Below are 17489 nucleotides of genomic sequence, written 5' to 3'. Positions count from 1 at the left end.
TTTACATATTGGCTAAGATGCAGATAGAAAGGGAGATGGGATCTATTTCTAGTATGACTACTATATGGTTTAGAGGGCTCCTCTCCCCAGTGTTTTTTCCTTTCGGTCATAGATTTAGAAGTGGAAGATATTTAGAAGCCATCTGATTCAAGCCACTAATTTTACAGATGAGGAAACTGAAGCACCCACCATTAAATGGCTTACCCATGGTCTCATAGTAAGCGTCTGAGACAGGATTGGAAACTAGGTCTTCCTGAGTCCAAACCCAGCCTCTAGCCATTATACCACACTGTGGAGTTCAAAGTTCAAAATTCATGAGTTCAAATACATACACTTGTTAGTTGTGTGACCCTGGGCAAGTCCCTTCACTCTGTTTGCCTCAGTTTCCTCATCTGTAAAATGAAGTGGAGAAGGAAATGGCAAACCACTCCAGAATTTTTGCCAAGAAAACCCCATGTGGGGTCACAAAGAGTGAGATATGACTGAACAGCAACATGGACTGGCAGTGGGCGTCAGGGCAGGAGCAACAAGAGGTTGCACAGGTGGTAGTAGCAAAGAATGTTATCTATACATCAGTGTTTTTCTTCTCTGCAATTTCAACAGACCTGGATCTGACCAGCAGAGGCTGCCAGGGGATTAATCCTGCTGAGGACACCGAGCCCGGGGAGCAGGAATGGGCAGAGGGGCAGCTGAAGTCCGGCCAGCACTGCTGGGAAGAAGGCCAAGGAGAGGCCAGAGGGGCATCAGAGCAATTGCCAGTGACAGGGGGAGCTGCACCTCTGGAATGACCACTTTGTAGTCCCTTGGGCAGCCAGGGCCAAGGTGTTGGCAGCCTCAGAGGCGGGGAGGCTTTGTTGTAGAAGGACAGGGCAGGTTTCGAGGTAGCCTGGAACATTACCACCCTCCGCTGAGTGTCCTTGGAATCTTGTCAGCCTGCTGAGGGTTTTTCTTCTTTGTCCTCTAAGAATCAAGACCCTGGTCCTCCCCTCTCTTTTTCCGGAGGGAACAGGATCAAGTGAACTTGGGGCCACGCCTGGAGTTCTCTGACTCCTCTGTGTGCTCTTCTCCACTCACCCCATCCCACTTGTTGGGTTTTCTATTCTGGTTGAAATCCTTGGTTTCCCCAGGGGGACAGAGCAAACTCCCCTGCAGCAGGGGAGGGAGGGACAGCCTCAGTGTCTGCCCATGAGCCACAAAGACCCCGGCTTCCCCAGACTGGACTTTTGCAAATCACCAAAGAGGAGGTTTCCTGGAGCTGGTACCCCACAATCCCAAGGGACTAAAGGGCTAGGATGGACTGACCTCCCCCTCCGTGGGGGGGCTGGAGACGCACAGCCCCTGTGGCCCAGCTAGTGGCAGGTCTGGACAAAACTTCGACCAACTGGAATCTCCGGGGGCAGAGGAAGTCACAATTACCTGATTTGTTTTTTTCTTGCCTCTGAGGGAGACAACGGGTTCCGTGGCTCAGGCCTCTATGCTCTTTCTCTGTGGAGCCAGACCAGGTGGGCAGCGCTGGGGTCAGCTGGTGAGGGAGGGACCCCGGTGACCCCTGCCCCAGCAGGGGGTCCTGCCCCCCTCAGCCAAGCCATGAAGTGCTCCCTGCGTTTCTGGTTCCTCTCCACGGCCTTCCTGCTGGTATTTGTCATGTCCCTCCTCTTCACCTACTCCCACCACAGCATGACCACCCTGCCCTACCTGGACTCTGGAGGCCTTGGCAGCACCCATCGGGTAAAGCTGGTGCCGAGCTATGCGGGCCTGCAGCGGCTCAACAAGGGGAATGTCCCGAGCAAGAGCTGTGCCTGCCGCCGCTGCATGGGGGACACGGGGGCCTCCGACTGGTTCGACAGTCACTACGACAGCAACATTTCCCCCGTCTGGACCAAAGAGAACATGGACCTCCCCCTAGATGTCCAGCGGTGGTGGATGGTAAGGGGCTGGCTTTCTGTGTGCGTGTGCATGTGTGTGTGTGTGGGACTGGCGGTGTGTGTGTGTGTGCGTGTGTGTGCATGTACATGTGTTATATTCAGGTGGGTAGAACGGAAGCTTCTTCCATTTTTAGTTAGGTAGTACTTTGTTGTATTATTATGGAATGCAATGGAATCTTCTTTTCCTAGGACCTTCTCAGGTTTCCACTAAATCCGTCCCCAGAGCTTGGCATGTGGACTAAAATTGGGGTCAGGAAGGGGTGAGGGTAGAGATAGTGACTGACCTGATTCCATCCTCAGGTTAATGGCTTGTGTAGGATAAAGTGAAGAGGAGGGACAAGGAGCAGACAAGCCAGCCTGGGCTAGAGCTTCAGGTAGCCAAGCTAAGTGTCAGCCCCTGGGCATCTAGTCCCATCTGGGCCAAAGATCTCCAGTGAGATGCTAGAAAGGCTGGTCCAGCTCAGCCCAGGGAAGAGCCTCTTAGGCTCCCAATGCTCAAGGCCCAGACTACTAGATAAGAGCTTTGAAGAAGCCAGGTTGTGAAAGAAATCTCAGCAGTTTAAATTGAAAGCATTTTCCAATGTCCCAGACCCTGGGATGGCGTAGAGGGGAAGGACTACTTGGGGGCTCTGAATCCTAAGCAAGGAAGACCTTAGACCCACCTGGACCTTCTCTCCTTTTCCGCTTTCTTTCTCTGTGCAATTTATCTTTACCTCTGCTTCTGAGAATTCTGAGAATCTTTACCTCTGCTTCCTTTACATGAAAGCTAAAAAAGCTTTTTCAGTTATTTTTCAGTCATATTAACTCTTTGTTACCCCATTGGGGGTTTTCTAGGCAAAGACACTGGAGTGGTTTGCCATTTCTTCCTCTAGCTTACAGATGAAGAAACTGAGGCAAACAGGGTGAAGTGACTTGCCCACGGGCACACAGTTAGGAAGTATCTGAAACCAGATTTGAACTCAGGAAGATGAGTCTTCCTGACCCAAGGCCCACCTAGCTGCCACTGTCCCAATATAATAGAACATAGATAATGTTAAAATATGATTTTCTAAGTCACTGTGTGGCCCACAGGGATCCTTATGTACAGGGGCTTTTGTTTCTGTTTGAATTTGACATCATTTCTGTGGACATTTTAAATTCAATATATCCAAAATTAAACTCATTATCTTTCACCCCTTCCCCCTCCAAACATATGCACCCAAGTTCCTCACCTTCCTGTTACTGGCAAGAACACCGAACTATGTTAGCTGGTCTTCTTGTAGCCTATCTTTTACACCACATATCAAAACTGTTGCAAGTTCCTGTCCATTTTACCTCTGTATACTCCCCCCTTTCTCCTCTAACACTGTGCAGGCCCTTGTTGCCTCAGGCCTGGACAACTGCAGTGGCTACTCATAGATCCGAGTCCCTGCTCCAGGTCCTCTTCTGTTCAGCCCCTAAAGCACAGATCTGACCATGTCAGCCCTCCCCCTAAAGACTCCCTATCACCCCCAGAATCAATGATAAAACCCTCTGTTTAGCCTTCTAGATTCCTCTTAACCTGGTCCTTTTCCCTGCCTTCCCAGTCCTATGCCATAGGACACTGACCTCCTTTCTGTTCCTCCATCTCATAACCCCTGGCGTTTCCCCTGGTTGTTCCTCATACCTCGAATGATCCGTCCTCATCTTTGCCTCCTGGCCTCCCATGCTTCCAAATCCCAACTAACGTGTTCTGCAAGAAACCTTTTGTGGACATTCTTAATCTTAATGCCATATATCTGACATTACTCCCAATTTATCCTGTCTATATCCTTGTTTGTACATAGCTGTTTGATGTTGCTTCCCCACTAGACTGAGCTCTTTGAGAACAGGCACTGAGTTTGCTTTTTTTTTTTTTAATTCTCTAATACCTGGCACAGAGTAGGCACTTAATATATGCTAGTTGATTGACTGACTGATTGGTAGGATTGGGACTTAGCACAGGGTATTGGATGTCTTCTGAGTCCCAGCAGCTTCTCCTGGGAAACTTTGAGCTTCTGTGTACCTTGGTTTCCCCAAATGGGAAAAGCAATAGCTCACCTTTATATGGCGTTTTGAGGTTCACAGAACACTTTCCTCACAACAGCCCTGTGAAATAGCTAGTCCCAACTATTATTATCCCAGCTGGGGGATACAGTGGATTATGCCCTGTATCCAGAGTCAAAAAGACAAGTTCAGATCCAGTTTCAGACATTTACTAGCTATGTCTCCCTGGCCAAGTCATATAACCTCTCAGCCTCAGTTTCCTTCGTTGTTGTTTACTTGTTTTGGTTGTGCCTGACTCTTCATGACTCCATTTAAGGTCTTCTTGGCAGAGATTCTGGAATGATTTGCCATTTCCTTCTCCAGCTCACTTTACAGATAAGGAAACTGAGGCAAACAGTTGCTCAGAGTCACCCAGCTAGTAAGTGCCTGAGGCTGGATTTGAACTCAGGAAGATGAGTCTTTTTGATTCCATGGCCAATGCTCTATCCACTAAGTGCCCTCACTTGTAAAATGGGGCTAATGCCACCTGCATCCTAGGCTTGTTGTGAGCAACAAACAAGTTAATATTTGTAAAACCCTTTGCAAACGTAAAGTCCTGTATAAGTGCAAGCTATTATCCCCATGTTCTGATAAAGAAACTGAAGCTGAGAGACTTGGTCAAGGTAAAGAGCAGGGAAAACATTTGAACCCATCTTCAGGCTCCAAACTCAAAGAAGAGAAAAATCGATCTCCCTACTCTTCCCTTGCAAGAGGATAGAACTGAAAGCCCTGTCAGTGTGCCTGGGGAGTGGAAAGGGCAGCTCCAGATAGCCAGCCTGAGAGCCACTAATGGCAGAGGCTATGAGAGCCAGGGACAAATGGGCACGGGCGGCGTCTTTGATCTTGACTGCTCAGAGCCCTTTCCTGACATTGCCTGGTGTCCATGATCAGGATCCTTGTTTTATAGGTGAAATTGAGGCCTCTATAGGACCAAGGACTTGCCCACGATCTCACTGCCAGGCTGTCACCAAGGAGGGCCCAGAGAAAACCGCTCCCCCAACAGCCCTGGGCTCCACCACACATTAATGTATTCTGAACAGGCAATTAACCTTCAAATGTGCCCCCTCTCAAATGCTTCTCCTTGGGGCCTGGTCCCTCCTGAGCTCAGGGATTCTTGACTCAGAGCCAAGCTCCCTCTCCATACTGAGTTCATAATCCATTCCTCGAGCTCTTGAATCATTCTGTGTCCCTGACAGCCCCGCCCCCACCCCCTCCCTAGTGTTCAGAGGGGAATGCAGCCAAATTTCCCTCCCTCCTTACTTCCTAGGTTATTCCCAGTGGCCCAGCTCCCATCTCCTGAGGGTGTCCCAACAGATCAGGGAGAATGAGTTTGGTTCCTGCCCTATTTTGATGTTCGGGTTTGACAGTTTTAGAAAAAATAAATTTAGTGGCCAGCTGGATGGCACAGTGGCCCTGGAGTCAGGAAGCCCTCAGTTCAAATCCAGCCTCAGACACTTGTTGGGTGATTCTGGGCAAGTCACTTAACCCTCATTGCCTCCCTGCTCCCTTCCCAGAGCAGCCTAAGAGCAACAACAAAAAAAGAAAATGTAAGTTCAGTTTTTTGTGCACATTAAAGAACCAACTTCAGTTACTCTTTAGGTTTAGTGCTAGCTCAAGTAGTTGGTTGTGTGGTCCCTGTCCCCATGGTGCTGGTCACTAGTCTTGTCACCATGTATCCTGTGACAGTTGAACCCTGAGCTTTGAAACCTAGATTCTGCCCATTGCCCCCCTGCTTCGAAGCTCCAAGCCTCTGAGTCAGCCATGGGCTGGGAGGTGCTAAGGCAGGGAATCTCTGGATCTGTCCATCCTCTTGCTCCTTTTCCGGTCCCTCTTCATGCTTTTCCTGCTCCCTAGTTCAGAGCTCACTCTGTATCTGGGACCCAGCCTGGAGTACCTTCTGTGGATTTTTGAGAAGGAACATCCAAAGTCTATGCAACCTCTCTCTCCTGTGTAGCACTGGGGCATTGCAGACTTTCAAGGTTGACTGAAGAAATAGATGGAGTAGGTGGTTACCCACTCAAGTGATCTGAGTGACATTGAGACTGGTGTCTGAAATTGGCTTCGGGCACCTGTTCAAATGCCAGCACATTACCCGGTAATGAGTAGCACATTAACCCACTAACACATCAGCAAGGAGTAGTTTATCAGGAGAGAGCAGGGCCCCAAGAGAGAATGGAAGACAAGGGCAGGCGAATACTGATGAGGGAGGGGAAGGTATTTGGCACGGCCTGTGAAAGAGGAAGCCTAGGTAGAATGCCAAATTAGGAGGCTCTGGGCACCAGGCACGATTGGAGGCTCAGAAAGAAGAGAGAAGGGCAGACAGAGGTTTGGTCTTCTTCCCCAGGCTTCCCCCCTTTTGTCTTCCCTCACCACAGATGCTGCAGCCTCAGTTCAAGTCACACAACACCAATGAGGTGCTGGAGAAGCTATTCCAGATTGTGCCAGGGGAGAACCCCTACCGCTTCCGGGACCCCCACAAGTGCCGGCGCTGTGCCGTGGTTGGAAACTCAGGCAATCTTCGTGGCTCTGGCTACGGGAGGGATGTAGATGGACACAATTTTATCATGAGGTGAGCTTTACCTTCAAGGACCATGGGATCAATGGAAAGAACACATGGGCCTGAGTGAGGCTGGTGAAGTGGATGGATGGGTCAGCTGAAGTCAATCTTCTCTGGCTCCAAATGCCCAGGCGTGTGTGGAGACAACCGGGTGCCTGCCTTGTGGTTATTAGGAAAGGGAAGGTGATGGCTGGATTCTAGAGAGCCCTGCATTCCCCCCTGGAAACTGCCCGAGACTGTGGAACCAGACTAGCATGCTGAGAATCCTTCAGTATTGTTTTGTTAAGGTTTTTTTGTTAGTTCTGCTTTTTCTTCCTTCCCTCCTTCTTGCCTGCCTGCCTCTCTTCCTTCCTCTCTCTTTCTTTCCTTTTCCTTCTTTTTCCCTTTCTCCTTTCCTTCTCTCCTCCCTTCCTTCCCTTCCTTTTCTACTCTTTCACCTTTTCTTCATTTCTTTTCTTTCTTCTTTCCCTTTCTTTTCTTCTCTTATCCTTTCTTGCTTCCTTCTCTCCTTTCCATTCCTCTCTCCAGTTTCCCTCCACAAAATTTAAAAACAACAACAATTCCTTCTAACAGGTGAGCAGTGTTACACAAAACAGCTCCCCATGTTGACTCTGAGTATAAAATGTACGTCTCATTCTGCACCTTTAGTTTGCCAGCTCTGTGAGGAAGCATGCCTCATCCTCACTGCTCTGGAGTTATGGCTGATCATTGCATTGATCAGAATTCTTAACTCTTTCAAAGTTGTTTTCCTTTGCATTATCATTGTCATTATATAAATTGTTCTCTTGGTTCTGCTTACCTCAGTCTGTATCAGTCCATGTAAATCTTCCCAAGTTTCTCTGAATTCATCACTTCGTTATTTCTTATGGCCGATAACATTCCATTGCGTTTCTTTGCTATGATAAAAAGTGCTGCATTGAATACTTGTGTGCATTTGGGGCCTTTCCTTGTTGCCTTTAGGTTTTCAGGCTCTTTGCCCAGTACGGGTCTGAGCAGTTCATTTTGTAACAAGAGTGGCCCAGTCCCAATCCCTAAGCCTCTGCAGCGTTGGCTGAAAAATGCCGGCTGCTCCATGAAATCTTGCATGCTGAGTCCTACTGAGAGCATCTGCCAAGGCCTTTTATTGCACATTTTTGTCCTTTTATCTTCATGAGACTTGAACACTTTATTTTACTTTTTAAAATATTTTATTTTTTTCTCCAATTATGTATGAAAAAACAATTTTTAGCATTTGTTTTAAAAATTTTGATTTCCAAATTCTCTCTCTTCTCTTTCCTTCCCTCCTCATTGAGAAGGCAAGCAATTTGATATAGGTTAGATGTGTGCAGACACTTGAATATTTTTAAAAATTACTTCCAAGCCTTAATTTTTTAAAATTTAAATCCTAGTGCCCCCCATCTGCTTCTGAATTATTATATTCCTTTTGGGGTTAGACCAAGGCCTTGGAAGAAAGTGGGAGGCTGCAGAGGAAGATCCAGAAGGAAAAATAGGTTGAAAGTTCCCTGTTCCTCCCAGGCATCTCCTGAAATCAGCATCCTAGGAAGCCTAGGCTGTTCAGGAAGAAAGAGGAAGAGCCTTGTCTTAGAGACTTTTGCAGGGCTCTGTTGTCATAGTAACACCAAGACAGCAACATGTCTATGCATCGGAGGCTCCCTAGCCCTCACTCAGGGGAACACAGGGGCCTCCATTTTCTCTGCCAGAAAAGTGTTCATTTGACTGAATCAGGGTATTTAGAAAGCCCCAAGTTTCCTCACATCCCTCTCTGCCCTAGAGCTCAGTCTTCTTACGATTACCCCCTTCAGAGGGAGAGTGAAGGTTTGTTCTTGCTCAGCTGTTTTCAGTCAGGTCCGACTCTCCATGACCCCATTTGGGGTTTTCTTGGCAGATATGCTGGCAGAGTTTGCCGTTTCCTTCTCCAGCTTATTTTACAGATGAGGAAACTGAGGCAAAGAGGGTGAAGTGACTTGCCCACGGTCACATAGCTAGTAAGTGTCTGAGGGCAGGTTTGAATTCTTTTGAAAAAGAGTCTTTCTGGTTCCAAGCACTACCTCCTGCCCATGTGAAGAATCCTCAAGGCCAGTGACCCAGGCTTAGGATGATCCCATTAACCTATACCAGTATTTCTCAAACTGTAGTATTCTTTGCTATGTAGAATTGTGCACATTGAACACTTGAGTTGGAAATGCTTGTTGCTCAGCCTTCGTTCTTGAAGAGGACCAATGACATCAAGTAAATTGGATTGAAGTAAGGCAGGGCTGTGCAGAGTTCCTCCAGAGGAACCCTTCCAGCTGAGCCAGGAGTCTTGGGCATGCACATTTGACTGGAAGGGGAAATTCCATACAATTTGTGGCACACTCTGGAGAGACTTGGGTGACATAATAACAGTAACAATAAGTATTTGGATTTGATCTCAGGCCCTCCTGACTCCAGGGCTGGCACTCTATCCATTACACCGCTTAGTTGTTCCTAAGCATTTATTAAGTACCTACTAAGTGCTATGTTTCTCTTGGAGGGAGAAGGAAATGGCAAACCACTCTGGTATCCTTGCTAAGAAAACTCCAGATGGTTTCATGAAGAGTTAGACATGCCTGAAAAATGACTCAACAAATGTTCTAAACACTCTGATGCCATGGAAGAAAGCTTTTATCCCTTCCTACTTGTGTATCTCCCCAGAGGAATAAGGAGTTGTCAGTGTCTCTTTGTTCTTTATTCTCCTGAATTGAAGGTCCTCAAGAGACCCCAAATAAGGCACAGAGACTCTCCTGCCTTGGAACCCACCAGTTACAGGGTTGGTCTCTCCAGAGTAAGTAAGATTTCCAGATCCAACTCTCAGTCTAATCAGATTTCCAACTTCTGTCTCTTCTCCCTGCTTGGGGTTTTGAAAAGTCAAACCTGCTCAGTGTGTGGAGGGGAGTTTTCCAGGAAGATAGGATTTAAGATAGTCCCAGGAGGATCTTGTAAGACTGATATGAGAGTAGAGGCTCTGGCTATTGATGCTGTGGCCAAGAATTAAGGGAGTGACCTTGGGGGAGAATACCCAGGGTGTCCGAAACCCCTCTGGTCCACTGGTCCCTTGAGTGCTCAAGAGAAAATGAAGATGTTATCTTAGAAACCCCCTGCTGCATTGCAGTCCTAAGAACAGAATGTTGGGGCTTCTTTGACTGACCATACTTCCATATACCATTCCCTGATGTGAGGAGTCTACTCGTGGTTTCTCTTCAGCCCTCTAGGAGGGAGTCCTTACCTTTGCTCTCAGCCTAGCATTTCTGTTCTTCCAGAGCCTAAGCAGATCTTCTGGGCCCTGGCTCAAGGCAGCCTTTTCCTACTAATTTGTTCCTTAATCAGAAGGAAAGATAAGGATGAAGATGAATCTCTTCTCCACTGGTTTGCACATCATCTCCAGCTAAGGTTGTACCTGAGTATCTCACCCTGCGCCTGCTTGACTATGGTGTAATGTTAATAATGTTAATGAGAGTTAAAGATCTTCCCCATCCATTAATGGGCCTGCCCATTAAGGAAAGTTTGATTAAGAGAGATGTGTTTTGTTGGAAGGCCCACACCTTTTGTTAATTTCTAATGAGGCGCTGGTTCTCAAGGGTTATTATGCCCTCTGGCTCTGAAAAGTATATAAATACTCTGAGGTGAGGTTTTACTTTGAGGCTTACTCACTGGAAGTGTTTGTTTGGCTAGATAAGACTCTGGGCATCCCTAAGAAGCCCCCCACTCCTTGTCCCCTTTGAAAGCCCAGATGCTTGTGCTTCTCTCTGGTAACTATGTACGTATTGCTTATGGTCAGACAGTTGGAAGCCCTCTCTGTTGGTTTTTACTTCCCTGCATTTTCTCTGAAGTTCAGGGTGCTGACTTTTCCCCCTGAACTAAGTGAACGATATATGTGCTTGGTTAAAGTAGATTGTTGACTCCTCAAAAGTTGCTTTCCTTTTAGAAAAGCAGTTCTAAGAACCTGTACAGCAGGCTCTCTCCTGTGTATGCCAGGGTCCTCGCTGATCCATATGGCCTGGTGGCAAATTTCCCTGTGGTCAATTTAATTATGAGTAATCATGGTCATTTCTATACACATACATTTAACAGCTAATTGGTAATGGGTAGACAAGAGATGGCTTTCTCTCTTTTCCAAGGAGAGCCAAAATGTCTCTGGGTCTCAAAGAATGATAGTGAAAAGGAAACTGAAGCATCTAGCTGGGTATCAGATGTCAGTAAAAGAGAAGGGTTTTTTAAGTTCATTAGGAGCTAGGCATCATAAGAGACCAAGGAAATTAGACCTGGACTGAAACCAAGAGAGAGAATGATGAGTTCAGATGTCTAGAAGGAGAGACCTGAGCTGGGACTGGGGGTGGAAGCGACTGGAACCAGACACAAAATTCCTATTCTTCCTGGACCATGAATAGGCTGGACTTGGGTTGCTAGTTAGAGCAGTTCCTTCTAGATTCAGGATTCAAGAGTGGGCCGTATTAAAGTTTTCCTACGTTAGACCTCTCTGGCCTTCACGTCAGAAAAGATCAAGGTGTGAGAATTCTGGAATTCAGGCCAATTCCCCTAAACTTTCTGTCCATCTTCTCTCCCTTTTAGGATGAACCAAGCCCCAACAGTGGGCTTTGAGCAAGATGTTGGCAGCCGGACCACCCATCACTTCATGTATCCAGAGAGTGCCAAGAACCTGCCTGCCAATGTCAGCTTTGTGCTGGTCCCCTTCAAGGCCCTGGACTTGCTATGGATTGCCAGTGCCCTGTCCACAGGACAGATCCGATTGTGAGCCCTTCTCCTGGGGGATAGGGAGGGTGAAGTTTTTAAAAAAGCCTCCTGGGTCTCGGAATCCTTGGCACACTCAGCTGAAAGGCCAGGGAGGGGTCGCTGGTGAGTAGGGTTTGGAGTGTTAGTTGAGTTTGTTAGGGTTGGTCAAGGACCATTTCCATGTTGTAACTTACTGGGTAGGAAATAAGAGAAGGGTAGTATAGAAGGTAAGTGGCAGAGGCAGGACTCTCTCAATTTAACAAAACCTGCCACTGAAGAAGATTAATCTGGTGGTGTACACGGGGAACAGTGGAATTGGAAACTAGCCGAGGCAGGAGAGTTCTGTGATGGGCTGAGGACTTCCTCCCCATTCAATGCAGCCTTCTCCCTGTTTACAGCACCTATGCTCCTGTGAAGTCCTTCCTCCGAGTGGACAAGGAAAAGGTAGGCTGACTCGCCTTAGAGTGGGGGAAAGGGAAGGAGAAAGTATTGGGATATAGCGCTCACTATGTGCCAGGTACTGTGCTGAGCAACTCTTCCAGGGAGGTGCTACTATAATCATCCTCATTTTACAGATGAGGAAACTGAGGCAGAGAAGTGACTTGCCCAGGACCACACAGCTAATAAGGGTTTGAGGCTGAATTTGAGCCACAGTTGTCCTGACTCTAGGCCCAGCACTCTGTGCACTATGGCGCCACCTAGCGACCTAGCTTTTCCTCTACTGAATAGAAGTAGTGGTTGGATATCAGATTCTGGGAAAGGCCCATTTGCAAAAAGTATTAGTCCATCTCCAATGCTAGAAGTGCCCAGTCTGTTCTAGGCAACCGGCCCATGGGACCCCTACTTCAGGGCCTCTGGCTCCTCAACCCCTCGGCATTGATAACCTTCAGTTATCCCTTATTAAGCATCTGCCTCATGAGGGACAGGGCTCAGCAGCTACCAGGGTCACCTGGAAGGGGCCAGAGCTGTGGACATCCTTGTGGCTTGGGGCCTCCCTGCTGCAGTCTTCCCGGGACCTTCCTTACCTCTTCTTACCTCCCAGGTCCAGATCTACAACCCAGCCTTCTTCAAGTATATCCATGACAGGTGGACTGAGCATCATGGGCGCTACCCTTCCACAGGCATGCTGGTGCTCTTTTTTGCTTTACATGTGTGTGATGAGGTAGGTGAGCCCAGGGACCTTGGGCACCCTCCCTCCCCTAGTGCTATGAGGTAGGAAGGGTCCAGATTTAGGGAGTAAAGACCAGGTCCTAGGGCGTTTGTTCTGTGTCACAGATGGGACTGGAGATTATTAGGCAGAAGCTGTCTTAATTTGATCTCTTCCTGGTTCTAAGATGGAAAAATCCCTAAGACACTCTAAATAAACAGATTAATAATAACAATAACCAACATATACATAGCGCTCATTACGTGTACTGTGGATCTGGGGCAAGAGGTTGGACACTTTAGGATCATTATCTCATTTGAGCCTCACAGCAATCCTGAGGTAGGTGCTATTATTATCCCCATTTTATGGATGAGGAAACTGAGGCAAGCAGAGGGGACTTGCCCAGGGTCTCACACAGTTAGTAAGTGTCCAGTGTCTGAGGCAGGATTTGAACTCAGGTCTATCCACTCTGCTGCCTAGCTGCCTCTTAATGACTATTTCCTTAACTGAAACCTCTGGCTGTTCCCTAGGTGAGTGATGTGAGATCATCCAAAGGCCTTCAGAGAGGAAGGGAGAAGGCTGGACCAACAGGCCTCTTGACCCAAACCCTTTCAGCTCTGCTCCAGCCCCTCAGCTGACCCTTGCCCTCTTTACTTCTCAGGTGAACGTCTACGGGTTCGGGGCAGACAGCCGAGGCAATTGGCACCATTACTGGGAGAATAACCGCTACGCTGGGGAATTTCGGAAGACGGGAGTACACGATGCGGACTTTGAAGCCCACATCATTGACATGCTGGCCAAGGCCAGCAAGATTGAGGTCTATCGGGGCAACTGAGCCCTGGCCCAACTGTACCTTTCTGCTGCTGTGGCCAGAGGCACAAGGGACCCACTGCTCTCCCTTTAGAGGAGCCTGGAGGCACCTGCTTTGTCCCAGGAGTGTTGAAGTTTCCCAGTCAATCATGAGAGACTCCCTTTGGGGTCTCTGAAACCAATCAGGAGCATCTGTCTTCCCTCCCCCCACCAATTATGGGAAATCCGGAGAAAGGCCAACTTCTGGCCCCAATCGCAGGGTTAAGGAGTGGAGGCTTTTGTTCTCCAAACCAATCATGAAGGACTCACGGGTGAGTCCAGTGCCTGGGACCAGATTGCTGTGACCCAGGGACTTTGGCAGAGGCAAGTGACCTTCAGAGTCAAGCCAGTGGCTACTTTCCCCTCCTGCGCTTTTTGAATAGGGGTATTTTGTGTGTGTGTGTGTGGAATTACTATTATTATTATTTTAAATTTAAGGCAAACCAGTTGGTTTAAACAATCTCCATGGTAGAAGCCGCAGTGGGTGATATTCAAGACACACCTGAGACTGGAGAAGAAGAGAATTCAGCAAGTTTTAAGTCCCCCTGAAGCAGAAAGTAGCATCCCTATTTCAGGAGGCCCTTCCTGACCAGGGAGGAAGAAGGCTAGGGGGGGCCTTCTTAATCTACCCAACCGTGAGTGCTTGGAAAAAGGCACTGCTTCCATTCACTGTCATCCTCTTCTGGCCAGTCATCCTCTGGCCTCTTTGGAGAGGTCACACTGAGGCTTCCACTGTCTCTAAGACATAATCAGATTGTTTAGGGAAAGATGGCATACTGGCCTCTTTCACTTGTGGGTAGCTTTGACCAAGAAGTTGAGCAGGAGTCCTTCCACAGCTCTCTAGGCACATAACAATTGATCCAGGATATTCCCTTTATTTCCTCAGGGCTGGAGGGTACAGTAGACCTCACTGAAGCAAGATGCAATCAGAGTGGGAACCCTTAGCCCTAGGGGTGCCCTCATTGTGACTCTCCCATCCCAACTTCCTTACCCCTTGGGTCAGCACTTAACTCCCTATGGGAGAGACTTAGCTGGAGCTCCCAACTTCTCACTTGGGAAGTCGGCCCCTCCCTGGGAGCTGGGGATGGAGAGATCCTGGAGCAGAGGGTGCAAGGATTATGGCCCTGGGCACTAGAGGGATGCCCAGGCACCTCAGATCCAGCAGGCCTTCAATCTACAATCACTCCAACTCCTCCTATTCCCCTTCTTGGCCCTTGGCCCTCATTCTTCTATATACCCTACTCCAGGGGGAGGACCTAGGCAAAGAAATCCCCCCCGAGATCCAAACCCCACTGTTTCTGCACTACTCAGACCAGCGCTGGGGAGCAACCCTTCCAGAAGGTTCTAGCTAAGGGACTCTAACAACTCACCAGCTTGGTGCATGCATTCCTTCCCTCTTCTCCCCACCATGCCAGGCAGGTGCAGGAGGCCTGTTGGCGAGGGGTGTGGGGTATGGGATCTGCTTCCATTTTACCAAGTAGCTAACCTGAAGCTGCCAGCCTTGGCTTGGGCACCAAAGGGGGAGGGGGTGTTTTATTTTGTTTTTGGTTTTGTTTTATGCTAGCCACGCAGCTTAGCCAGGAGCCTTGCTGGGAAGGGGGTGGGCCTGCCCCCACTGCATGCCCCCTCCCCATCATCCCTTTCCTTTGGGTCTCTACCCACCCCCTGCCCATTTCAGCTCTGGAAGGGGCAGCCAAGGGTTCCATTCTGACTATCTACTTGGCTGCCTTAAACTTAGCTATCTCCCCAAGGGAAGACCTTGGTTGAATGCTAGCCCTTCAGAGTCGGAGGATCTTGGGAAGGGCAAAGGCTTCTGTGAAGCTGCCCCACCTCCTCCCCCAGCACTGACACAGTCTCCACAATTCCTCCTGGGCAGACACACACACACTCTCACACTCACAAAGCCACGGCCTCTTTTAGGACAAAAGGCCCTTCCAGGATGGCTGAGAAAACCCTGAGTTGATGGGGCTGGGCAATGTGGGCCTCTCTCCCGGTCAGTCCCAAAGGAAGGGCAGTAGGAATCAGATGGCTGGGACAGGGCAGGTTTTGCTGCTCTGCCTTTGGGAATGAACCTACCCTGCCCATCCCAGAGGGACCCAGGGGGCCTGCTAGTCTCCTCGTAAAGCTTGGGGAAAAGGCTGTTTTGAGTGTTTAGAAGATAGGGGTGCGGGAACGGGGGAGATGCAGTCATGCCAAACAGTATTGAACAACGTAATTTATTTCTTTTATATCATCATGGAATCCTGTTCTGGGAGACATGGGTCTCAGCTGGCCCTGATCTCCTTTTCTGCAATAGTTATTTAAATGAATACTTCTTTCTTTCTTGCCTCCCTCTTTATTAATTAAAAGATTTTTAAAAAGTGATTTGTGTACGGCCATTTCTTCTGTTTGAAATGTCTTTTATCAAGGCAGGAAGAACGAACGAATGAGAAGTCATTGATTAAGCATTTACTCTGCTTCCAACGTTATACCAAGTGCTGAGGATACACGGAGAAAATCAAGACATCCCTTGCCTGCTGGGAGCTCCCATTTTAATAGGAAGAGACAACATATACAAGGTGTCCCAAAAATCTTAGTGCAGGTGTGACCGTTAATAGCTTTAAACAGCACTATGATTTTTAGGACACCCTGTATAGGTGAATGGTAGGTGGGGAGAGGGGTTTTGGTCAGGGAAATCATGGGGAAGGGGAATTGATTGACATGCCCTCTCCGTGACCAATGGTAGTCTTGATTGATGATGTGATTACACTTCTCAAGGGGTTTCAGAGCTGGGGCAGGATCCCATTGGCATTCAGCGCTGAGTGGCACCTCATGGGCATGGTCTTCAAAGGCCATTTTGGAGGTTGGATTTGGGTACAGACAGGACAGGAGATGAGTTTCTAAGGAGAGCTGGTTTCTAAGAGATGGTAACTCAGCCTCTGAGAATGTTGGAGGAGAAAGGACTCCTTTTCATACAACCTCCCTCATTTGACAGATGTGGAAACTGGGGTGTGGCAGTTCCAGTTATTTTCCCAAGACCATAGAAGTAGAGCAGAATGTCTGCTCTCCCAGAAGTCTCTCCCCCTTTGCCCTTGTCCAGATTTGCTGACTTAAAGACCTGTAATACAAAGGTTTTTAACCTGTGATCTACAGATTCCCAAAGGTTTCTGAACTTGAATGGGAAGAAGAAATCACTTATTTACCTTCACTAACCTCTCAGCTGAAAATGAGCATTTCTTTTAATTATAAATGTGGTAATAAATGTTCCAAGAAGGAGATGAAGTATCTTGTTTGAGCAATTTTGTGTAGACCATTGTATAGCTGGATTATAGAGGATGTGGAGGAGAGTAAGATAGAAGAAGACTGTAAAGAGAGGAAAGGTCTGGGTCAGGGGTGGGGGACCTTTGGTCTCAAGGTCCTTAAGTGTGGCCCTTTGAATCCAGTTGGATTCAGTTGTGATCCAGGTGATGAAAAGCTTTAAAAACCAAAGAGAGGAGTTTCTATTTGATTCTAGAGGTATTAGGTAGAGGGGCCCAACATGGTCAGACCTTCAGTCATCACCTCGGCTGTCGGTCTTTCCTTTAAAAGAAGTACAAAACCACCCATTACCACCACTCCCCCCAAAAAAATCATCTAGGAGAGAGGAGTTAAGGCTAAGCCCTTGTGATCATAAGACTCATCAAGAATGAGGAGAAGAGGGGGTTTTGTTCCTTCTCTCAGGGCCAAAACACATGGAGAGGGTAGCTTTTCTGGCAGCTCACCAGTCTAATTAAGAACACGCTTCAGAATAGCCCATGCATGGTCTAGGAGACATTCTGGATTGGCTCACTATGTTTTCTCCCCATAGCATCTTTGGCTGCTCCCAAAACCCAGCTCTCCCCTACCCCACACTACAGCTTGGATCTTTGCTTGTTTCTGGACTCCAGAAGTCCCAATGAAAGGAAAAAGAGCAAAGCTCAGCCTGTCACCCTTTGAGGCCTTCCTTTCTTGAGGAACAGTGTGGCAGGAAGGCCTATCTCCTCTCTGGTAGGGGGTCTTGGTACCTGCTCTGCTCAGCCCTCTTGGAACCATCCTGGGCCCTGGAGAGAATCAAAAGGAAGCAAAATTCTCCAGGGTCACAACAGCTGAATGACAAGTAATTTGGGGAAGAGGCAGAGGGCTGCTTACAGACGGACAGGGCCAGAAGACCCTGAAGCCTGTCTCCTTTGATTATCTGAGTAGACCCTGTTTCTAACTCCTT

At 48.1% G+C, this 17489-nt stretch overlaps 1 protein-coding gene across 2 annotated transcripts in view; it reads left to right on the top strand.

The window, feature by feature from the left end:
• The window catches only part of ST3GAL2 (ST3 beta-galactoside alpha-2,3-sialyltransferase 2), a 55693-nt gene extending 40059 nt beyond the window's left edge, over window positions 1–15634 (top strand). For both annotated transcript variants that reach the window (XM_072636578.1, XM_072636579.1), the window contains exons 2-7: window positions 604–1926; window positions 6344–6537; window positions 11113–11292; window positions 11673–11718; window positions 12317–12436; window positions 13083–15634. In XM_072636578.1, coding sequence (XP_072492679.1) covers window positions 1588–1926; window positions 6344–6537; window positions 11113–11292; window positions 11673–11718; window positions 12317–12436; window positions 13083–13256 — 1053 coding nt within the window. In that variant the 5' untranslated portion in view covers window positions 604–1587 and the 3' untranslated portion in view covers window positions 13257–15634. The remainder of the gene's footprint in view (window positions 1–603; window positions 1927–6343; window positions 6538–11112; window positions 11293–11672; window positions 11719–12316; window positions 12437–13082) is intronic.
• Window positions 15635–17489: the final 1855 nt, after the last annotated feature.

Source organism: Notamacropus eugenii, chromosome 1 (genome assembly GCF_028372415.1).
Source record: "Notamacropus eugenii isolate mMacEug1 chromosome 1, mMacEug1.pri_v2, whole genome shotgun sequence".
NCBI classification, from domain to species: Eukaryota; Metazoa; Chordata; class Mammalia; order Diprotodontia; family Macropodidae; genus Notamacropus; species Notamacropus eugenii.
Note: the sequence above shows the minus strand (reverse complement) of the source record. Positions and strands in the feature narration are given on the sequence as shown.